The 24,501-nt window shown below is 40.4% G+C and overlaps 1 protein-coding gene across 1 annotated transcript in view; it reads left to right on the top strand.

Annotated features, from left to right (window-relative positions):
- MYO15B (myosin XVB) overlaps positions 1 to 24,501 on the top strand; it is a 62,176-nt gene that overhangs the window by 14,188 nt on the left and 23,487 nt on the right. The window contains exons 4-26 of the mRNA XM_026702167.2: positions 220 to 350; positions 909 to 1,004; positions 3,013 to 3,248; positions 3,340 to 3,518; positions 5,143 to 5,215; positions 6,185 to 6,382; positions 6,484 to 6,578; positions 7,128 to 7,225; positions 7,422 to 7,503; positions 8,380 to 8,466; positions 9,596 to 9,690; positions 10,988 to 11,503; positions 12,929 to 13,025; positions 14,368 to 14,469; positions 15,508 to 15,661; positions 16,017 to 16,101; positions 16,758 to 16,938; positions 18,812 to 18,927; positions 20,042 to 20,101; positions 20,388 to 20,463; positions 22,003 to 22,121; positions 23,130 to 23,248; positions 24,106 to 24,247. Of these exons, the coding sequence (XP_026557952.2) occupies positions 220 to 350; positions 909 to 1,004; positions 3,013 to 3,248; positions 3,340 to 3,518; positions 5,143 to 5,215; positions 6,185 to 6,382; positions 6,484 to 6,578; positions 7,128 to 7,225; positions 7,422 to 7,503; positions 8,380 to 8,466; positions 9,596 to 9,690; positions 10,988 to 11,503; positions 12,929 to 13,025; positions 14,368 to 14,469; positions 15,508 to 15,661; positions 16,017 to 16,101; positions 16,758 to 16,938; positions 18,812 to 18,927; positions 20,042 to 20,101; positions 20,388 to 20,463; positions 22,003 to 22,121; positions 23,130 to 23,248; positions 24,106 to 24,247 (3,137 nt within the window). The remainder of the gene's footprint in view (positions 1 to 219; positions 351 to 908; positions 1,005 to 3,012; positions 3,249 to 3,339; positions 3,519 to 5,142; positions 5,216 to 6,184; positions 6,383 to 6,483; positions 6,579 to 7,127; positions 7,226 to 7,421; positions 7,504 to 8,379; positions 8,467 to 9,595; positions 9,691 to 10,987; positions 11,504 to 12,928; positions 13,026 to 14,367; positions 14,470 to 15,507; positions 15,662 to 16,016; positions 16,102 to 16,757; positions 16,939 to 18,811; positions 18,928 to 20,041; positions 20,102 to 20,387; positions 20,464 to 22,002; positions 22,122 to 23,129; positions 23,249 to 24,105; positions 24,248 to 24,501) is intronic.

Genomic DNA, 24,501 nt, shown 5'->3' with positions numbered 1-24,501 from the left:
CCTGGAGCCTATTGACTGCAACATGCTATGTTCATAAATGTAAGCATTGATCATTACAGCAAACTTTATGGGAGATTGATACTGCATTGCTACCAGGAAAAATACATGGGTGCATATCCCTGCACTGAAAATAATTTTTCAAGTCTTCATGGGTTAATTTACACTCGCTTTTCACATGGGGAAGAGCTTTAACTTAGTCCCTTTTCCATCTTTTTTTAGATCACCATCATGCTCAGAGCAATCAAGTCACTGAAGTGTCCCTTCCAGAAGTCAAAGCAAACGCTACCTTCTCTCTCCCTCATGATATTAACAACTTTCCCTTCTCTACATTTATCAAAACTCACTTTCAGGTAAGACTGCAGAGTCTGTAAATGAGTGTTCCCTGATTTCCTTATGTCCAGAACAGTCTGTAGGGTCCTTTTGCCAGTTTCTTGTCTGTTGGATGGACAAAGTAGGCCTTGTGAGCAAGGTAGGCTGCAGCATTGTCATCTCAACTTCCAGTCTACTGGGCATCTAAACATCTTTCCTTTCCCTTGGCTGTGGCTGCCATTACATATGTGAAAAAGGTCCTTTAGCTTATGCTTGCCTGCCTGTCAACAAACGCTAGAAAGTAGGAGGCTGTGAGTTCAGGTTCCGCCATAGCCATGAAAGCCAGGTGGGTGATCATTGGCCAGTCACTCTGTCTTAGCTCAACCCACTTCACAAGGTTGTTGTTGTGAGAAAAAAATAAGAGGAGGAAGGTGTGTTGGATATGATCACCGCCTTGAATTATTTGTAAAGATAATAAAAGCAGGCTACAAATATATGCATAAATAAAATGGAGGTATGTGTGGGGGTGGGTGGGAATTGTGACCTAAATGCCTGTAGTGCCACTTTCCCACCATCTGTCTGTCTTTGGTTCTTTGCAGGTTGTGAGTTTTCCAGCCCTTGAACAGCCCTTGCAAGAGCCTTTGACCCAACTCCAGACTGAGCACAGAGAAAACGCTCTACAGCTCAACAAGCTGGTAAGAAGAAACAAAAAAGCAACTGAACCCACAACCCGAAACTACTTCCCTGGCTTGGTCAAAAAATGAAATCAAATCCAGTTTAAATCTAGAGCATGATTTAAATAAAGGCACGGTTTTAACAAACTAAACTTATGAAGGCTGTAGAGGATCTTATGTTATTTCATGGTAGAAGGATCTTCCAGGAACCTCAAGGTCATCCCAGGCTTTTACTCCTGTAACAGAAGGATTTCAAGGAGCTTCCAAGGAAGGAAATTCTGGATGACCAGACCAGGCACAAAAGTCTTCTAGATGCTAACTTTTGTAGTTCAATGGCTTTAGAATGGAATTTAGAAAAAGAGGTTTTCAGCAATTAAGAATAACAAGAAAGGATTGTGCTTGTGCCTAAACTGGATCCTGTGCAAGTGTCTGAGCCCTGTCTTCTCCTTTCAGGTATGATTTCAGAGGTCAGATGGGAGAATGGGCATATATTTAGCTCAGGGGTTGGCAACCTTAAAGACTCAGAGAGCCACAAAGGTCCTAACTGGAAGCCCCGGTTCAATTCTGGAGCTGACCAGACTCTATTCCCCCACCGTAGAGTCTCCTCCTAGTGCGGCATCCTTTTTCCTCTACCTGTACTTTAGGTTACTAAAGCCCTATGAGTTGTGGGGCCAATTGGCAACAGGGAGCCGCAGCAGAGGGATGAAAGAGCCACATGCGGCTCCAGAGCCGCAGGTTGCTGACCCCTGCTTTAGTTAGACATGTTCTCATATACACAGGGCTGTTTGCCAGTCTTCCCTTCTTCCTACCACTCAGTGCAGCATGGAGCTGTTGGTGAAAAGAATGGGACCGAAGGAGCTGGGAGAACAATTTTGAAAACTCAATCTTGAGTTTCTTCTATCCTATGCAGCTTCTCTGGCTATTCCCAACAAAATCTTGCCTCTCATTTGTTTTCACAATTTCCTCCCTATTATGCAGAATCTTTTTTGACCAGAAACCACAGGATTACTTTGGATCTGTTATCTAAATTGTGTTTAGAATTGTACCTAAAGGCTCAGACAACCTTGCTGTGGGTAAAGCATGAATGGGAAGCTATCATAATACCTTTGATCAGTGACTCTGTCCAGAAACTTCATATGGCTTTTTAAAATATATTGAATAGTCCTTATCTGTCCTCAGGTTTCTGTGCTTATCAGAAAATGGTTCGTTACTTGGGTGTGATTCAAGGGGGCAACTGATAAGATACCAATGTCAGGAACAATGCAATTAATATATTACCTTTATTATGTGTTTATGTTATGTAACTATATATGTCATAATTTTATGATCTTGGAAGAAGAAACCTTACTTTTTAATCATTGTTAATTATACTGTTTTCTTTTAAGCATTTTAATTGGATTTTCTATGTAAAAAGAAGGAAAATCACCTTTTACTGTTGCTTGTACCTAGAGATATTACAGGTGATACTCTGAGGATAGAAAGACAGAAGAAAGAACAGGAATAGCACACTAATCCTAAATTTCTAACAATTAATATATCTCCTTACCTCCTTACTGCATTTCTTGTAATAAGAAAAATCAACCTACTTCGCTAAGATGGATAGAAAGGGAAAACAATCACCAGTAGGTTATTGACATTTTAGTGTGTAGAAAGTTTCAGGTTCAATTCCTGGCATCTCCAGTTTAGGTTTAGTGATAGAGAAGGAGAATTATATTTTCAAGAAAGATTGAAGTTTTTGGATATTTTCAGAATTTTAGTCTTCCAAAATAGAACTATAAATTAATTCTCTGCTTGCATTCTATCCAATGTGTAGGCTCCATAATGTAATCCTAATTTCTATAAAACAGCTGGGGTATGTGCGCTAAAACTTTCTTTGAATTTGGGGAGTCCTGGGCTGTTGTGCCCAGGGACTAACCTATCCCTGACTTCCTATAAGGATGGTAAGAAGGGGTCAGAGATGAGATTTTTCCATCCATATCTGACATCAGTGCCCCTTATTTTTATTGTACATCCCTTTCTCTTCCTGCAGATTTTGCGATTCATCAATGACCGGGATTTGCTGAGCACCCATGAACAGCTTCTAGGGAACTACATAGCAAGCCGGGGAGTGGCCAGCGCCCCACTACGCGATGAACTGCTGAGCCAAGTGGCCACCCAGCTGTGGAAAAACCCAGATCTGGAGCAATGCCAACGAGGCTGGGTATTGATGGCTACCCTCCTGAGTGCCTTCGCACCTTCACCAGCTCTGGAGAAGCCTCTGCTGAAGTAAGAAGTGGGGCTTTTTCCTTGCTGGGTTTCGGGAAGCATTGAAATAGCAGCAGTGGTTACTGAAGGCTCCTCATTTGCTGGGATGTAGGTTTGTGTCAGATCATGGTCTGGAGGGCTACAACGGAATGTGCCAGCGCAAACTCTTAACCTCCATGAAGCAGATGGAGAGTTACTTGGAGCTGTCCCGCAGTTTCCCTCCCACCCGCCTGGAGTGGACTGCCAATCAGAGGAAAGGAAAGATGGTGCTAGAAGTCTGCACTTATAAAGGTAATCGTTGCTCTCCAATTCAGCACTCAATCAATCAATGTAGTGGTGAGATTCAAAAAATTTTTACTACAGGTTCTGTGGGTGTGGCTTGGTGGGCGTGGCAGAGAAAGGATGCTGTAAAACCTCCAGTCAGAGGTGATATTTGCCAGTTCTCCGAACTACTCAAAATTTCCGCTACCGGTTCTCTAGAACTGGTCAAAACCTGCTGAATACCACCTCTGAATCAATGAGAATAGATCTTGGAGGTCTTCTATCTGACCTCTTCCTCAAGTAGGAGACCCTACACCATTTCAGACAAGTGGCTGTCCAGTCTCTTCTTTAAAACCTCCGGTGATGAAGCACACACAATTTCTGAAGACAAGTTGTTCCACGGGTTAATTGTTCTCACACTTAGGAAGTTTCTCCTTAATTCCAGGTTGCTTTTCTCCTCCATTAGTTTCCATCCATTGTTTCTTATCTTATAGCTTTATGTTTTCGGGAGTAGCATTTTCAAAACCAGTGAACTGTGGAACTGTATGTGGAATATACTGAAGCTCTCTGTTCCAAAGGTTTTAGTCTGACTAGCAAGACTGCAAGTACAACAAACCTTCGTACAAAATGTTCCATTGTTTTTCTTTGGGTCTACAGGGAGACAAAGGTTTCCTGTCCCACTGCAATTTATAGTGCAGTTTTGGTGAACCTTTTTGGCCCTGGGTGCCAAAATGGGAGCGTGCGCACGGGAGAACACCGGACACTAGAAGAGCAGCTCCCCCAGGGTGCATGCGTGCAATGGGAAGCTGAGCTTCCAACTTCCAGTGTGTGCATGCACGCCGGCCACCTGATCTTCTGGTTTCTGGCATGCATGCGCGCATGAAGACCAGCTGGCGCATCAGAAACTGGAAGCTCAACTTCCTGGCACATGCATGCATGCCAGGGAGCTGCTCTTCTAGTTTCTGGCACTCCCATGTGCAAAGACCAGCTGGCCAGCATCCATGTGCATGCTGGAATCCGGAAGAGGAATGAGTTGATGGCTGGTGTGCCCAGAGAGATGGCTCTGCGTGCTACTTCTGGCACACATGCTATAGGTTTGCCATCACAGTTATAGTGCATTGCTAGCATGAGAGCAAAGTCAGAAATCCAGGGCCTGAGAACAGACTGGGCCATTACAATACAGGAGTCATCCAGTTGTATCACTATGAAATCAGTATCTCTCAGTCCTCTATGATAGACAGGTTGGAGAAAGAGACATAACAGTTGAACCTCAGTCTGCTGTATGTTTTAAAATTGAGGGTATAGGGAGTAAAAACAGGAGTAAAAAAAAGCAGAGCTTTTAATATTTCAGAATAAATATGTAACATTAAGCTGTCAATCTCACATCTACAGTGAGCTGCTCACACTGCAACCTGTATGCCCATTTATTTTGGCCGTCCTTTCCATTATCAGGATGGCCTCCTGTGTACCTACTAGAGAGGTGCCCAGAAGAATCCAACCTTGCAGAATTAAACAATATATATGAAACAATATATTTTGGGGAGCAGGGAGAATAGGAAAGAAATATGACTAGCTGGCAGGCATTGTACAGTATAGCAAGGTTTTCTTATAGGTTATGTTCATGGTTTTTAAACTCTCTTTTTCTTTGGTTTAGAGGAGAGGATTTCAGCAGAAGTAGAATCTTGGACCACAGGAGAGCAATATGCAGGCTGGATCCTGAACTCAAGGTAATCTAAAAGCAAAGAGAAATTGGGATTTGCCTCTTTTTTCAAAAAACCCAGTTAGTTGCTTTTAGATGTCCACCAGAGCTAAAGACTGTATTCATTGATAGAATTTCTAATCACCAGCAGAGATCTCCCGTTTCTTTAAAGACTCATCCAAATGATCTACAAACATATCCTTTATTACTTTGCAAGATAGTTCAGAGACTTGAAAAAGCAGAAGTTTGAAGGAAAATGATAATGTTTATTTCATTTACTCTTGAAACAATCGCCTCTGAATTCAATGGCCCTTATTCATTATTCAGTAATGACTCTTCTGCAGTGAGAGATTTGATATTCTTTCAGGTTATTCATTAATTTTCAAAAGTCCAACTCTTATCTCTGTTGCATATGCCCTATGATAACCTGAAATTTATTAGCTTTTCTTATGATATTCTTATGCATATTGTTTATGTGAGGTGTTAACCAGCACATAAGAAATACAGAAGGGATGTGGTGGCTCAGTGACTAAGACATTGAGCTTGTCAATCAGAAAAGTTGGCAGTTTGAATCCCTAGCACTGTGCAATGGAGTGAGCTCCCGTTACTTTTCCCGCTTCTGCCAACCTAGCAGTTCGAAAACATGTAAAAATACAAGTAGAAAAATAGGGACCACTTTGGTGGGAAGATAACAGTGTTCCATGCACCTTCGGCATTTATTCATGCTAGTCACATGATCACAGAGACGTCTTTGGACAGCGCTGGCTCTTCGGCTTTATAACCGAGATTAGCACCGCCCCCTAGAGCCAGAAACAACTAGCACAACTAGCGCTAGTGCAAGAGGACCTTACCTTTAAGAAATACAGAAGCTGGAGGAGGAACATATGATTTTCCTCCCTGTTCCCTACTCAGACCATCTTCCTGGTCCTTTTCACTGCTTCATATCATCCTCTGCTACTTCCTGTGACACTATGTCTCCTCTCTTTGTTGATCTCAGAGGTCTGGATACAGTCCCTCGCGGATGGTCCGTATCAATGTTCACAGGCAACAATTGGCAGGATTTAGCAGGCTGTGACTTTGTGTTGGATCTCATTGGTGAAATGGAGGAAGTAAATTGTCCTTCTCAGTCCTCCTCTAATTATCCTATTCACCCGGAGAGGGATGTGAGCTACTTTCAAAAGAACTCTCCAAACAGGTAAGTGGCTGCCTGATTACCTCCTGTCCCCAGCAACCTCTCTCTTGTATCCCCAGAACTCTCTGCTTTTGAGGCCCCACTCTTATTTCTTTTTTTGATAGGATGTGCTTGGATATCCCTCCTGCACCGACCTTTAAGGCCCCTTCTTTCCCTCCACCTCCCCTGCCTCCCACGTTTAACAAGGCAGTCCATCCAGGTGAGTCTTCATCTCAGGTCAGGAGTTCAAAGGCATCTGAGAATGCTGGGGAGAAATTGATCTTTGCATCCTGAACCAGTGGTGGCATACTACTGGTTCGTCCCAGTTCACCTGAACCAGTAGTAAAAGTTACTACCCAGTAGTAAAAAAAAAAAAAGCCTCCATCAGCTGAGAGGAGGGGGGAAGAAGCCTCCGACAAAGAGCTGAGAGGATAAAAGACCAAAAAGTGCATGGGAGGGTGGGAGGGTCACTCCTAGATTTTCGTTTCTTCATCCTGTCAGCTGATTGGCTTGTTAGGTGCGCGCACATTAGGGGTGCGCATGCATGCACATGTGATCGCCCACCAAACTGGTATCGACTAAGGTAGGATCCCACTACTGTCCTGAAGCCACAAAAGCTCCCCATATTTGGACCTTGGGCAGGAGGGGGAGATACTCAACTAATGCATTGAGGATAGATGAAGGAAATGAGCAAGGGATAGTAATGGAGATGGACAGGAGTTTTATTTCTTTGATTAACAAGGATTGTTTTTATCCCTTCCCGAATTAGACATCATGAATAGTCCAACTCCCTCTAGAGAAATGGATCACTACGTGGATGGCCTCTTTAAACCTCTGTTACATGCTGGCTCCAGATCTCATATGTCAGTAAGTCTAATCTTATCTAAGGTTTTTTTTGCTGTCCCTCATACATCACTTTCTGATACCAGTGGGCACCGAGAACAGAACAATGGTGGTGTTTGTGATCACTGCCTCTTTGCCAAACATATATGATCTCCAGGAGTAGCTAGAGTTGAAACTAAATGTTGATATCTCTTTTTTTTTTCCCCCTGCCTCTCTGCAGGATATGGAAAGTGAGGCAAGCCTGACTGGTCGTATGAAAGGAGGTGGGAAAATTGGACCTATGAATCAAGGAGTCTATTCAGGTATGAGTTTGAATACGGGGAGGAGAACAACAGGGACTTACTTGGTAGGATAGTGGTGGCTCCTGCAACTGTTCTTTTTGGTTTTTAGCAATTCTGGAATCGAGGCTTATTATCCATACTGCTGGGATGAGGATTATTTGACCTAAATATTTCTGGGATGAGGATTATTAAATTATATTAATTTTATATTAATTTATAATTAATTTAAATATTTAGTCTAAATATTTCTCCCTGCATCTAGGGAGGTTAAAAAAAGAAAGGGTGGGGAGTGCGGGGAAGGAAAACAACTGTACAAGGACAGCATGAAAAATCTCTAAAAACTGTGGTATAGAATTCCATATGCTTCAAATACAAATATATTCAAATATAATTCCTTTAGAGGGGGAAATGTAAAAAAAATGTTACAACGCTTGTACTATTAAATGTATTTGTAACTGCATGTATCTTTTACAAAGGTAAAACATATGTTCCCATACATAACAATAATATAACTAGCGGTATGTCAGTATTATAAAATACAGTGAATAATCTACACAGGGCTTCCCTTGAAGACCACCCAGAAGCTACAGCTGATCCAAAATGCAGCTGCGTGAGCGGTGGTAGAGAGATTGCGTTAGACTCACGTGCCTCTATTGCTTTGCAAGCTGCACTGGTTCCTGTTTGGCTTCCATATGCAATTCAAGGTGCTGCTTATCACCCTTAAAATCTTTTGTGGCGTAAGGGCTTTGGATTTTATCTAGGGCCATCAGATCTGGCCTGCAAAACTCCAGACAAACACAAGGATAGAATATTGTTGCAATCTAGCGGTCATCCAGGTTTGTGCAACCCAAAACAGGGAGCCATAACCGGCCAGACTCTCTTCTCTCCATCCATCAGGTTACCCTGGAATGATGACTATGCCAGCTTTTCCATCTATGCCAGTTATGGGAGGAATGATGCCAGCCACCATGCCGGGAATGCCAGGTAACAAGAACACAAGAATGTGAGGGCTCAGGTGGGATGAAACCCAGCAGAGAAGAAAAAGCCCAGCCCCTGGGAGAAGCCCACAATCTTCCTAACAATGTTAGGTTTTCCAGCATTAAATGATCACATTGCAAGTGATTAAAGCATGGGTGTCAAATTCACACTGTCACATTGCTGTCATGTGACGTATCACGATGTTTTCCCTGTTTGTGAAGCTGGGGTGGGTGTGGCCTGCGTATGAAGTTTGACACCCATGCATTTTTGCATTTTTGTCTGTCAGTTCCATTCTTTGCTACTGGCTTCCCTCATTATAATTGCATGATTATGAACATGTTTTTATAAAAAAATATTTTATTTGCAAATACTTTTTTATAATTTGACACATGCTTAAATCATCCTCAAAATGTAATTTTGATGTACATATGTGTGTAGTTTTTTTTTTTTTTAAATTGGGCTATGCTTCTTGTTTATCACGATCCCTGATAGTCTGCCAGTGGATAAACATCAGTTTAGCAGACTTATGACCATAATTAAGCCTGAAATATCAATGTCTCATAGTATGGATTGGTTTCAGTTGCTATCTGCTTACTATTGGTATAAACCAGGAATGTCAAACTCAGGCCCTGCGGGCTGGCCTGGAAATAGCAAAGGAGCAGCCCCCAGTGCCTCTGGCAGCCAAAATGGGGCACAGGGAGGCCTTGTTTTGGCTGGCAGAGTGCTGCAGGAGACATCTGTCCCATCTTCCCCAGCCCGGCCGGCCCACCCACCGAGGAGAACTATAATGCTGATCCGGCCCTCAAAGAAATCTAGTTTGACACCCTTGGTATAAACACTATAAGAAGAAGCCACTGCTTGTTTTTCATCCAATTATAATATTAATTTCTTCATTCTTATCCTCTGGCCATGATAATTCCTCTAGGAATGCAATCATCTTTTAAACTGTTTATTTGAATTTATTACCCCCCTGCCAATTCCAATGGACTTTGGACAGCGTTCGCATCTTATACATTTTTCATTCAAGTGAAAGCTTCCTGTTTGTAGCTTATGCAAGAATTGCTGTGCATTTAACAGCGTGTGGGGACATATGCATTGTGATTCTAGGTGAATTCCGCCCCCCTTTTGCTTTCAGCTATGATGATGACTCAGCCCATGATGCCTCCAGTGGATCCTAACCAGGCAGCAGCACAGCAACAATCAGTCATCAACCAACAAGCCCTGCTTCTGGTACGTGACAGGGTTAGAGGGAAAGAGTACGCAAGACAGGGAATAGACTTGGCTGGGAGTCATGCCTAGTTTGCCAGTTCCCACAACAATCTGAAGAAATCATTTCTTGCGCAATGCGGTGCATCAAAGGGCCAAGTTATGACTGAGCATCTACTACAGGTAACGTGCAACCTCAGTTGAGTCCAAAAATTTATGTTACTAAATGAGAAATTTGTTAAGTGAGCTTTGTCCTAATTTGCGACATTTCTTGGCTCAGTTGTTAAGTGAATCACTGCAGTTGTAAAATTAGTCACCGGGTTGATAAGTGAATCTGATTTCCCCATTGACTCTGACTGTCAGAAGGTCTCAAAAGGTGATCACGTGTCCACAGGACACTGCAGCCATCATGAACGTGAGTCAATTGTCAAGCATCCCAATGTAAATCATGTGACAATGGGCATGCATGCTGCAACAGTCATAGGTGTGAAAAAAGGTCATAAGCCACTTTTTTTCAGTGCCGTTGTAACTTTGAATGGTCACTAAGCAAACTGTTGTAAATCTAAGATTACCTGTACTAGGGAATGGGTTCAATATAGAGAAATTGCCTCATGGGAAGGTTGTTTTTTTTTGCCAAATTTGTGCATGATTGAAATGTACAAATGAGTGAATTCATGAATTAAAGATATGCCAGTGGTACCATATTTACAGATAGTTCTTGACTTACAACAGTTGGCTCATGACTGTTTGAAGTTACAATGGCACTGAAAAATGTGACTTATGACTGACCTTTGCAGCATCCCCATGATCCCATGTGACCAAAATTCAGGTGCTTGGCCACTGGTTCCTATTTATGACCTTTGCTGTGTCCCAAAGTCCTGTGACCCACCTTATGGGATCTTCTGACAAGCAAAGTCAACGGGGAAGCCAGATTCACTCAACAGCACAGTTCCTAATTGATCAACTGCAGTGATTCACTTAACAACCGAGGCAAAAATTGTCATAAATTGGGGTAAAACTCACTTAACCAATGCCTTACTTAACAACAGAAAGTTTGGCCTCAATTGTGGTCTTAAGTTGTAGGCTGCTGTATTCATTGTATTTGTGTTAAGCTTTACTTAAGAGCAAGGTGGGAGATATTAGAGAATAATAGATGTAGAGGAGAAACACGTGAAGAGAACGAGCAAAAGGAAAATTTTAAAACATGAAAAGTGAAACCATAGTTCAGTTATGATGAAAAGTAATCGGAGATCTGAATGTTGGTGAATATAAATCTGCAAAGTTAAATAAGGAGCAACAAAATATGAATTTGATTTTGTAGGCTCAGCAGATGACACTTCAAGCTATGAAAATGTCAGAACAGGATCAGCAGTGGCAAAAGAAGTATAGATCTCCTGAGCGTTCACCCCCAAAGCGAATATCTTCACATAGATCACATGAATATTCAAGACAAAGAGAACCCTCACCTCACAATTCACCTACATTGTCAAGGCCAAGACGAGCATCACCAAAGAGGAGGACATCTGAACATTTAAGACGAAGGCCATCATCATCAGAAAGCTCACCTGAATCTTTAAGATCAAGACGAGTCTCACCAAGGAAGCGATCACCTGAAGCTTCGAGGCCAAGACGAATCTCACCAAGGAAGCGATCACCTGAAGCTTCGAGGCCAAGAAAGAGCAGGTCACCTGAATCTTCAAGCCCAAAGGAAACCTTACTCCTCAAGAGGCCTCCTGAACTTTCAAGATCAGAAAAGGTGTCAATAAAGGAACAGCCTTCTGAATCTTCAAGACCAAAGCAAAATTCTTCTTCTCCTCCACCTCCCCCACGATCCCCGGTACGGAGTATTCCTTAATAGAATTCTTTTTCTGGATGATACTCCACTGAGTCTGCATGTTGGAAGAGAGGGAAAGAATCCTATTACTTCATTTTATGTGGTATAGAACATGACATCCCCCCAGATACATATTTGTTGTATCTGAATTCCAAGAAACTCAGAATTCATAGATAAGGTCATCTCATTTTAGTTATCTGCCAATATATCTGATCATAGATTTGAAAGTTAGTGTGTATTCGGATGTATTCAGTTTTAAATTTCTGGCTATTTATCAGCTTGTATTAAATAATTGAACTAGTCATATAGTCACAAATTACATAGGTTTGTAGGACTGGAAAAGAAAACCAATGGAATGGAAAAATAACCTGTCATTATTCTTTGTAGTTTGGTAGTCCATAATTCATATCTTCCTCTGCTTGTTGATTTGGTCAAGTGCTATGGGACAAAATGCTGATTTCACAAGGGGAAAAAATGGGATTTCTGCCCAGCTCCCAAGGTTTAAAGAGAAAAGAAGAGAGAGATTGCTATTCAGAGTCCCCTGTAGTTAGGCAGCTAATAAATTTAAATGAAATAAATAAAATGAAGTTCAAGCTTTCTGCCATTATATTTGCTCTTAACTTAGAAGACTTGGCCTCAAATCTTACACACATCAGATGATAAGGTAAATCCATTTTCTGTTGTTAAAATAAGCCTGCATTAAGTTCTTCCATTTATTCTTTGAGCTAACATAAGTACATTAAATGTGCAAATACATAAAATGTACCATAAAATTAACTGAGAAAAGGCTAGAATAGAATCATTTCCTCCGACATCTTGTTTTAATTTATATTGTTCTGAAGTGAACTGAAGAAGAACCTTCTTAGACGAGAAGCAAAAAAATATTCAAGGAAAAGCAAAGTCCAGTTGCCTTTTGGAAAAGCATGGCCTGGATGACTGAGAATCTCTATAGACTTGTTTATGTCCTCAGGGATTTTCCTTAATAGAAGATCATTTTGTTACTTACACTCATAGACTTAGGTGTACTCCCACATTTTCTAATTGTAAAAAATAGGCTTAATTTTTGATAGGTGATAGAATTGCCTTGGAAAGCACCCATCTGCTTGGAGAAAGGTGCTCAGGCATATCTCCCTTGGAGTTTAAGATTCTTCTGAGGATGAAACAGTAGTAATATGGAAAAAATTGAGTCCCCAAAACCAGCTCAGTGAAATCTCTGTCAGGATTCGAACATATTAGAGAAGACAGCCTCTATTTTTTTTCCCTTCAAGTTTGCTAATATGTTTTGATCAAATGCTTTCCATGAGTATTTTTATTACTCATCTGTGATTGGGAAAAGTGGATCTAGAAGTATATTTAGCTGTTTAGCTGTTTCTCTAAAGAAGAAATCAAGGACCCACATTTTAACCCACCTTCTGCTGTATGTCGTAGATCCACATTTTGGAAGATGAGGTGCCTGTCGACATCAGAGTAGATTCCCTCTCTAGGGGGACTTTTCAAAAGAAAATAGAATTCTTCCAGAGACTGGGTAAGTTGTAAGCTAATGTCCCTCCCAGATTGTCGTATCTTTATTTTTTAATACTAATGCAAGAAGATCTTTGTTACAGCCTTCTCATACTTCCAAGTAAAGTTTTTGTAAGAATAAGAATGAATTCTTGAGATGTGATTAATTCTTTTCAGTTCTTCAAATAGAAATTAATATTGATAACAGGAATAGGATGAGGACTTCTAATGACAAACCAGCTTTGTGCGTCCATTGTCCGACGATTAGGATTCAGTAAAAAAAAAAATATTTCCAGTCATATTCTCTGATATATTTACATGGTTTAGAAGAGTGGTCTCCAAACTTGGCAACTTTAAGACTTGTGGACTTCAACTCCCAGAATTCTCCAGCCACCTTTGCTGGAGAATTCTGAGAGTTGAAGTCCACAAGTCTTGAAGTTGCCAAATTTAGAGACCTCAGTTTTGGAATAATCTAAATCTTTGGTTTGCTAAAGACTTCCTTTGTTGTAGTGGCATCTAAGTCTCAGTGCAGTTCTTTCCCCCTATATACAGGTAGTTCTACAACAGTTCATTTAGTGACTATTTGAGTTACAACGGCACTGAAAAAAGCGACTTGTGACCATTTTTCACACTTATGACCGTTGTGGCATCTCCATGGTCACGTGATCAAAATTCAGACGCTTAATATTTGGTTCATATTTATGATGGCTGCAGTGTCTCAGGGTCAAGTGATTCCCTTTTGCCATTTCTGACAAACAAAGTCAATGGGGAAGGAGATTCACTTAACAATCATGTTACTAACTTAATAACTGCAGTGATTAATTTAATAAATGTGGCAAGAAAGTTATAAAATAGGGCAAAATTCACTTAACAACTGTCTTACTTAGCAACATAAATTTTGGGCTTGATTGTGGTTATACATTGAGGACTAGCTACATAGTCTACTTCTGACTGTCCATAATCCATACACTTTTAAAAAGTAAAATTTAGCTGTATCAGTCTCTTAAATCATTTTCAATCTCTGTTACTCTGGTTTCTTGCAGATTTTGCTTAGACTGATGCTAGGAAATAGAATAGAATAGAATAGAATAGAATAGAATTCTTTATTGGCCAAGTGTGATTGGACACACAAGGAACTTGTCTTAGTGCATATGCTCTCAGTGTACATAAAAGAAAAGATACGTTCATCAAGAATCATAAGATACAACACTTAACAATAGCCATAGGGTGCAATAAGCAATCAAATCATACTAGGAAACAGTCAATTTTAAAATTGTATGGATACAAGCAACAAAGTTACAGTCATACAGTCATGAGTGTCATAAGAAAAAACATAGATCCATGCTTGGACTTCTTCTTTTATATAGGAATTGAAACAATTCCATTGAAGAAAGTCATTTCCTCTTCAAAAAGTGATAGAATAAAGGAAAAGCCAGAGGACCCAAGTGCCAACCACGAATCAAATTCAGGTAAGCTGTGAACACTTCTGATCAGCAACTGAATACTTTCAAAAGCTCCTGCAAGAGACTTTCAACAGCTTGATTCTTAATGTTGTTGCAAGAGGACCCAAAGTGCTACCATACTAGTTTTGGGAATGATCTTTTTGTTGCAGCAGATATTTTTTGTAGGTAATAGCTGATTTTGAAGGGGTCCTTGGTGCTCAACTGAACTTGGTTGTTTTCTTGCAGACATTTCATTATCCAAATTAGGTAACATCATCATTGTTAGTGAAGAGTAGGGTTTGCTCTCAGTTTATATTTTAGTGGCTTGCCCTGTCAGTGTTGGGGAAGGGGTTTTGGAGATTCATTGGTTGTTTACTATTAGATTATTTGGCAGTTCCTTGGTCGGAGTATTGTCTACTTCTTGATTGTTGGTCTGATATTAATCTTGGAGATTTTATCAGATATGATAAAGAAATAATGCCAAAATATGAATGCATGGAAGAAGACATCAATTAGATGTTGACTACTCTTTGATCTGAGCGAACTGCAGGACAATCCATGATTTTTAAAAAATATTAATCTTCTATAGACCAATTTTTCTATTTGCCTTTCACCTTATTACAGCATGTTTTTGAGAAGTCCCAAAACATGTTGTAATAGCATTTCATGGGTGAGAGTATGATTCTGCACCCCAAATGGCTTCCTTCATATTAATCTCTGCAGAAAGGGCTGTGGTTAGAGCACAGAGACATATTCACTCACTCACTCACTCAACAAATCTATATAGCAATCTATCCAAGGAACCCTGGGGTTGCTTTTCCATCCTGTTCCCTCAACTTTTCTACTTTGAAACAGTTGCTTTTGCTATTTGTGTCATTACCCATTCTATTTTCTTAGATATGCACACAGGATGAAAACAGCAAGGTATTTGTGTAAGAGATTGGACAGTAGCTGTTTAGAAACTATTGGAGAATACAAAACAGTGTGTGTGGAAGGGGGGAGATTTAATAGGGTTGTAATTAAAAAAAAAAAAAGGAAATACATACTCTTAATTCTTTACTTCAGATTTACCACCTCCTTTGCAACTGGAAAATTATCAGGAGAAGAAATTCCGAGATATGAAGCCTGAACAGCCTGAACCAAGCCAGGAGATACGGAACATTATTAAAACCCACAAGAATCGTCCAGTCCCACCACCAAAACCCGTCATGCCCGTTAGGTAAGAAATGTGCCAAGTTGAGCAAAGATCTCCCCTGGTGGTTGAAGTTGCAGAAAGAAAAGATTCAGGCCATTCCTAGAACTTCTCAGTTTGAGGGAAGGAGGAAAGTCTGTTAATGTGTGAGTTGGTCATTGACAAAATATCTGTCTCCCAATACTGGACATTTCTTGCATAAGTGACTAACCATCTTGTCACAGGATTCCCTTCCTACAGTAGGAACAGCCATGGAGCTTTTGTATCTACATATGTAAGAGAACTTCTGTAAACAAAGTCTCTAAGGTTGGGTCTTTTGTTGTGCACAATCCATGGTGGTCCACACAACAGGTCATCTTAGCTGGTTTTTGTTTGATTGCAGAGACATCTCTAAAACTCTAATGAAATCTGAGCCAAAGGAGGAAGCTCTAGCAAAACTGGAGGCTTTAGAGTTGAATCATTCATTGGTGAGTGTCTGATGGGTTACTTTCAATCTAGTGTGAAGAAGGAAATGTCCTGCCAAGTTTGCAGGCTTAAATTTCCAATCAGCTCATAGTGCTCACTGGGAAGCCACAAATAATTCACATTTTCTTTGCCCAGCCTGTGGATAAAAATCTGCCACCAAAGGGAAAATAGAACTTATTTTCATAACACATGAAAACAACTCACCTGACTACAAATGTTTGCAAATGTTCTGTCTGTTCTCTGGATGGAACTCAATCTTCCAAAAATAATTTTCATAGCTTGAACCAAAAGACACCATGATTTGACTTAGAGACAAGGCACCGCTAACTCTATTTATATGCTTTTAAAAGCTATTCACACTACTAATAAACTGTTATAGCATTTATAATGTTTGCTCCATTTAAATCATCCTAATGGGTCCATCTATAGAACTCTTATCAAATGAAATAAACCAACTAAATGCCAATTGTCTTCAGTAACTTAGAAGAGTTCTGTCAGAAACCTTCCAGCTTACATGATTGTTTGCTTTTTATATTACATGTTGTCAAAGACTAACTTGCTAGCTGTGTGATGTGAATGAGAAGCTAATTATATGTGAGTAACATACAACCATGGCTGAATTGAGCGTTTGTTCTTCCTTTCTGCTCCCCCATCCCAGGTCTCCTCTGAAAAATGTAAGCCATCACCACCTTCACCACCGCCCAAACCCTCCAAAACCATCAAAGAAAAACAACTGGTGCTCACAAGTGTTTTTGGTCCTCACAGCTCAGTGATTCCTCCTCCCCCTCCTGGCCCGCCCCCTTCTTTCCCTCCAGATTGTGTCACAGATGAAACAAAAGGTAAGCAAACCCTCTCTGATACTGTAGATCAGGGGTGTCCAACCTTGGCAACTTTAAGACTTGTGGACTTCAATTCCCAGAAAGCTGGCTGAGGAATTCTGGGAGTTGAAGTCCACAAGTCTTAAAGTTGCCAAGGTTGGACACCCCTGCTGTAGATGTTGGCAGATCTGCTGTTGATTAAGTTAGGAAGCAGCCATCGTTACAGCTGGAGTGTTTTTCCTGGGGGAAAAAGTGGTAAGCATTTCGGGCGTCACTCTGGATACATTTATTTTACAAAACTAATCAAGGTTTTTGGCTAATGTAGCAAAAGCTGCGCAATATAACCTGGTCTTCATTGCATTTCATAAATAACATAATTTTACAGCGCAGCAGGAGATAAACTGTAAAGGTGATGCAGTAGCAACGTTCCTTCTTATTTTGAATTTATTATTTCCACAAAAATATTTTAGTTCACCTTTTGAGTTTATATAATATTGTACCAGAAGCAAAAAAAGGTTGATTTTTGAGTATTTATTTATTAAGAAATTTATTTGCTGCCTATCTCATGATCTCATGACTCAGGGCAGCTTACAGGATAAAAACATTAAAATCATCAGATATGCAATGAAAAAATAGATAAATTAAAATCATGAATACAAAACGGTGAAGGAGGGACCTGGATACACGGAGTGGGGTGGGGAGGTGGGATTAGCTTTTAATTAGTCAACCACCTCCAGTATGAAGTTCCCTCATTGGGTTCCCAAGCCATCTGGCAGAGTCAGGTCTTAAAACCCTTACAAAAAGTCAGGAGGTTGAGAGCCAATCTCATTTCAGAGGCAACATATTTCAAAGGGCAGGAGCCATGGCAGAGAAAGCTCTTCTCTTGCATCCTGCCAGCTGAAATTCTTTGACTGACGAGATCCACAGTATGAATATGCTATTTTGAAAGCATTCGAAAGCGGTGATGGCACAGTGGTTAGAATGCAGAATTGCAGGCAAACTTCTGCCCACAGCCAGGAGTTCAATCCTGACAGGGCTCAAGGTTGACTCATCCTTCCACCCTTCCAGGGTTGGTAAAATGAGGACCCAGATTGTTGGGGGCTACATGCTGACATTGTAAACAGTTCAGAGAATGCCGTTTGGGGTGGTATATAAGTGTAAGTGCTATTAATATTGCTACTTGAGTGCTGACCTAGATTAGAAATGTCCTGAAAGCATCAAACAATATTTAAATAGTAACAGCGAACAGAAACCATTAAATCATAATCCTCCTTTTTAATATAACCTTTTAATACACATGGCCTTTCCCTGCATGGCTCATCTACATTCACTAACCATTCAACTTTTATGCAGAGATCTCCAGATCAATAGAGATCTCCAGATCAATGCTGATGCCATTCTTACCAATCATTGTCTCCCTAACCGAGGATGTGACAAAACTCTATGGATCATAATTGGGAAAGGCTGCCACAGCCTCCTGGCTAGGACATTGCTCACAGTTATTGATGTGATTTCCGCCCCCAGTTTATTCTTTTTTTTTCTTTATTACTGTAAATTGAATTATTACATTGAATGTCTTTCATTGAAGGGTACTCTATGCATTTATTATAGCAGACAACAGTGTATTGGTCCATGATCAGTTTTGTTTTATACAGTTTTAAAATCCGCTTGTAGATACTATGAGAAAGGTAGTTTGTAGCCAGAATCTTTACTGAAGTCCCATTTTAAGAGAAGATGCTATGTTGTTTTGAACTTGCGAATGCACTTGTAGAGCAAGAAGATCTCAGAGATATTGCAAAATATTCTCAGTTGCTTTGAAGATAACTTTAAAAAAACCAACCTACACAAAGTAGAATGCTACATTCCCTTCTTTTTCTGTTTCTTTCACACTTAGATTCAGCTAAGACACTGTTGGAAGACACTACTGTCAAAACCCAGCTCTTCAATCTTTCTGCTAGTGTCAGCTTCTCTTATGCTAACCCTACTTGGAAACTCTTCCTGCGGAAAGAGGTGTGTCATGGTCCCACCTCCTTGCATTGCTTTTCTGGTCATGTTTAGCTACTAAAATTAGTATCTCTGACTTCATGTCCTTCTGTTGTGACAGCATCTCCCACAGTTTAGACGTTTGATGGCTAGTCCTCTTGCAGCTCCCATTCTGCAAAATGTGTTTGGATAATTTCAATGCCTTCTGTCCTGTATGCTTATTATGGATAGTAGTCTTAGGGTTATGAAATCTGGAGTGGCTCACGTGGGTTATTGTATCATTGGTAGTGATCAATTGTTCAGAGTTGGGATAGGTCTAGTGGTTAAGGCTCTGGGCTAGAAACCAGGAGACTCTGAGTTCTAGTCCTGCCTTGGGGGTGAAAGTCATCTAAGTGAACTTAGGCCACCCGTGCTCTCTCAACCCAACACATCTTACAGGGCTGTTGTGAGGAAAATAGGAGGAGGAAGGAGTATTAGGTATGTTTGCCACCATGAGTTATTTATAAAAACAATAAAGGTGGGATTTAAAAAAATATATTTAAAAAATGGGATCAGGATAATGGCAAAAGAGTTACCCTGTGGTAAGATGAGTGGGCAAAAAACTTGATAAAAAATAATGAAAAATAGTAAGCCTTTTTAAATTACAGTGTGAAAGCATATAATTGGTTAGAAGCAACATGTCTGATTGTATGGCTGGTTTGCCACCATGAGTTATTTATAAAAACAATAAAGGTGGGATTAAAAAAAATATTTAAAAAATGGGATCAGGATAATGGCAAAAGAGTTACCCTGTGGTAAGATGAGTGGCCAAAAAACTTGATAAAAAATAGTAAGCCTTTTTAAATTACAGTGTGAAAGCATATAATTGGTTAGAAGCAACATGTCTGATTGTATGACTGGTTGGAGAAGAATAGCATTCAAAAGGATAGGGTGAGTTTAGTTACTTTTCCTATGCCAGTATAGAGTTTTATGTCGATAAGCCACTCCTTCTCCCCCAAAATGAAATATATGTTTGTATGTTATCCTCACTCAATGAATTGTGTTTGAATATATTAATGTACACAATCATGTGCTATTTTGAGTCATGATTTTATTTGTACATATGCAAGAACAACTTTCTGTTGGATCTCTTCCTCAATAGGTTTTTTATCCCAGGGAAAATTTCAGTCATCCTTACTGCTTGAATCTGTTATGTGACCAGGTAAGTGTGTGTGTGAGAGAGAGAGAGGGAGAGAGGGAGGGAGGGAGAGGGAGAGAGAGAGAGAGAGAGAGCTCACACTTGTGTCTGAAAGATAAGAGACTCATTGTTATTTTGGTCATCAGCCTCTCCATCACAAGATTCCATCTTTTATTTATTTTTTTCTTCATTATGTTTTGTCTCTTTCAAAGAATATACCTGGTTTACTTCACATGCTCTATCTCAAAGCTTGACACTTGCATTGTAAGTCTTACGAGTTGAATTGTAATCCATTTTTGTTCCTTCCCAGATCTTGAGAGATACTTACTCTGATTCATGCATTCGAATTTCCAAAGAGGAGAGGCGCAAAATGAAAGACCTGTTAAGTAAGGAAGCCATGTGCCCTTCCTGGTCCTCAAGGATCTTGGAGGCATGCACATTCCATCTAAAACTGAAAAATTGTTTTCCATTCTTTTATTCATTAAAATTATGGGAACTGTTATATGATAACCATCTTCTGCCTTCACAATCTGCTATTGAACCAGAGGTGGTATTCAGCAGGTTCTGGCCAGTTCTGGAGAACCAGTATTGGAAATTTTGAGTAGTTCAGAGAACCACAAATACCACCTCTGACTAGAGATTTTACAGTATCCTTCCTCCGCCACACCCACCAAGCCACGCCCACAGAACCGGTAGTAAAAAAATTTGGAATTCCACCACTGTATTGAACCCACTTAAGACTCTCCTGCTAAGACAAATAACCCACTTCTAAATGCTCCTTGCTTAGTGGTAACTGTGTTTAGGGAATGAAATAATCAGCAGCATTGTGTTAGATGAATTTCTGCCCAGTCCCAACATCCAGAAGTTCAGGGCTCTCCTTCCATTCAATAACACGAGGCAACCCAGTTCCTCCCTTCCTTCGGAAGACAGCACTGCCAATGGCACAGGGCTTATTCTACACCCCGGGAGCCAGCCTCTTCTTTTGGGTATCTTGGAAGGCATTATTGCTCTGCATCACTTCCATCAAAAGAGGATTCAGCTGCCAGTCTAGCTGCTTTCTGGGCATGGCAACATGGCATTATGTTTTTCTTCCATTTGGGCAATAAAATTTCTTTCCTGCACATCATTCTCCAGCATTTCCACTCCAGAGAGGTTGGGAAAAGGTACCACTGCTGTGCGTAACCCAAAGCGATCCTGATCCACAAGTTTAAAAACCCAGAGTGCTTTCTGCTAGCCATTTTACATGCACATGTCCCACATTTACTTAATCCAACCTAATCTCACCACAGTTATATATGCATTCCTATTCTTCCAAAAGAAAAAAAAATGTCCCAGAACAGTGTTGTCAGGGTTTGTTTCTTTGAAGTGAATTTGCCCTAGAGTTTTGAAATGTCTGCTTTATTTGCAAAGATAAGTGAAAGCAAACAAGTACTTCTAAAAGCCAGGAAACAGTATGGGTAGCCCTCTGAAGTTGCACCCAGAGTTTCACTTAGAAACTTGCATTTCTTCCTTCTCCCTTCAGCCACAAAATTGCTATCTTTCACATGTACAAGCAGTCACATGTTTCCTTCTGCTGGACCTATTCCAGATTCTGATGACTCCTCATTCAAAAAGGAGGAGAGATTCTCAAGTCCCATTGCTATCTCCAAACCACAAATTCCCATGAATAAAATATAACCAAAAGTTTTAGACTATTAAAACAATCTATGTAATGCAAATTTAATGGTTTATTACCAGCTCCAAGAGAAGGCTCTCTAACATTGGCTGCAGAGCACCAGATCCCTGCTTGCAAACTGTCCTTAGAAACAGCGCACTCTTTGATGTGCTTCCTAAGTGTGCTAAAGTCATCTCTGTAGCTTGCTTCCATCAGGGATCCATAATCTGAGCCTGCTGATTAAGCTTTTTCTCTGTTTTGTTGCCGTCAGCTGAATTCCACGTGGGCATGGATGTCAGCTCCATCACAGAAGAAGGAATCAAGAAAAGAATTGTGGTGGCTGCTCGTGATAACTGGGCCAGCTATTTCTCTCGCCTTTTCCCAGTAAAAGTAAGTTTGCCTACCTCAGCCTTCTATAATGCGACAGTCCTGTTATGTCCTTCCACTAAGATTTAGGGGTTACTTTCCCCTCAGGGCTTCAGCTATTATGGGCAAATCAATAACAGGGCACCCCTCTGGACCAAGCTTTCTGCTACATAAAGGTTGCCTGTGCAGTGAAGGCTGACATTGTTGAAAACTGACCATAAGTAGGTAGACTGTGTGAGTAGATAGGTAGGTAGACCACACCAGAAAGTGTTTAGGCATCGTGTTTAAGCCTGTCTCCAGATCATACTACTTTTTGTTTGTTTGTTATCCTCTCCATTTTTATCATCTCAAGGCAGATTCATACCCAATGCTCCCCCCTCCTAATTTCCTCACAACTTTGTGAGGTGGGTCAGACTGAGAGAGAATGACTGGCCCAAAGACACCCCTACCTGGCTTCCTTGCCTAAGGGAGAACTAGGCCTCACTGTCTCTAACCCAACATTTTAGCCACTACACCACACTGTCTGTTTTTTTTAATAATTTAATTGGATTAACCCCTTCTGCTAAACCCTACTTTGTTTAAGTATAGTTTATAGATTAAAGGATTATTGGTTGGCTTTCCCTGTACAGCTGAGCCAAGTCAGATAAGCAATATTATTTCTTCACCTGGAATTTTCTCTTGTCCCGTCATCTCATTTAATCTGGATGGGTAAAACTGCAAAACTCAGAATGAAAAAAAGATAAGGATTTGTGTGTGTGTGTGTGTGTGTGCGCACGCGCGCATGCTAAGAACTGTGCGAGGGACTAATTTGTCAAGGGTAGACCTGGCCTGTCTCTTTTGTGTTCCTCTTTCTTCTGGCCCAGGGGCCTGAAACAGAGCAAGAGACTGCAGTTTTCATCCATCAAACATTTGGTCCAAAGAGTCCAACTCTTCAGATAGTCCACCAAAGCAACTCTCACAAAAGTTTCCTTGCTGCTTGAGCAAACATTTTGTCAACCATTTTGTTGCTGCCGTCTGTTCCCTTCCTGATAGGGAGAAAATGGAAGTGATGTCCAGATACTGGGTGTTTCTCACCGGGGTCTGCAGCTGTTGAAGAAATCCAAAGATGCCAGTTTCAGTTCTGAACAACTGAAAATCCTTTGCAGCTTCAGGTGAGAGGCAATAAAATCCATGTATATAACTGTTTTCTAAATTCATGAGGGAGACCCTTGCTTCCTTGGCAGTGGAATACCACAAGCTTGATCTACCAAACCTGGCAAAGATATAAACAAATGCTGAGTGTGGATACAGCAAATAAATCAGGAATGCTAGCTACTTGTTGGAGAACATCAACTGACTCCACTTGGTGAAAAACTTCATTATGACACGAATTTGCACAGCACATCAATTCCCAACAGACTTCCAAAAACATATGGCTTTTTATAGCTATACCGAAGCATTTCATATCTTCTTTTGACTTTTTTTTTAATTCCTTACCCTATGAGACTTCATGCTTGCCTATTTTAGTCCTCCACATTACTTAACCGTTCCATAAACTTTGTATATTTTAGTTTGATAAACCAATTAACATATACAAATATACGTATTCAATTTTTTTTTTAAATCAAATGTTCCCATATTCCCATTGAAACACAAAATAAAGCAAGTTTTGCTTTGATCTTCTCATTCAACTCATGTTTGATTCACTTGTCTGAATCATTTTGAGTTGTTCAATCTGCTTTTTTTTTTTTTTTTTGCTGCAGCACCACCTGGTCTAGATTGCATTGTGGCAGATTAGAGAGATCAGCAAGTATCGGTTTAGAACTTGATAAAAGGGGAGAGCAGATGACCTCTTTTCTTGGTACTTTTTATACGAGTAGATTTCTTATAGCTCCTTTTGAGAGTACCGAAGCCATGTCCTAACAAAAATTATCCCAATAGGCTTAGTAAAGTATGGTAGGTGTTAAAGAACGAAGCCAAGGATGAAAGCCAAACAAGTCAAAGAATTCGTGTTCTCTGACTTTTTCAGTTATGCGGATGTCCTTTCTTTGGAGCTGATCAGTCGGAATATCCTTCAGTTCTCTCTGAAAAATGAGCAGCTTATCCTTCATTCTCAAAAAGCTCAGCAGATCAAGGCTACGGTGGAAATCTTCCTGAAAGAACTGAAACAGGTAGGAGCAAGATCATTGCGCAAGCCACGAATCCTTATGGGCTGGTTTTAGAGGGATTGTACAGGTAACCCATCTAAAGCACTGAGTGCAAAGGCCAACATTTTAAGGTCAACCTATTTCCCCAAATACAGATAGTCTTTGTATTACGACCCCAACTGAGCCCAACATTTTTGTTGTTAAGTGAAACATTTTTAAGGGAGTTTTGTCCTATTTTATTACCTTTCTTGCCACAGGTATTTCGTGAATCACTGTAG

This window comes from Pseudonaja textilis, chromosome 2 (genome assembly GCF_049901715.1).
Source record: "Pseudonaja textilis isolate UNSWEBS1 chromosome 2, rPseTex1.2, whole genome shotgun sequence".
NCBI lineage: Eukaryota > Metazoa > Chordata > Lepidosauria > Squamata > Elapidae > Pseudonaja > Pseudonaja textilis.
This window is presented reverse-complemented; position numbering and strand designations above follow the sequence as displayed.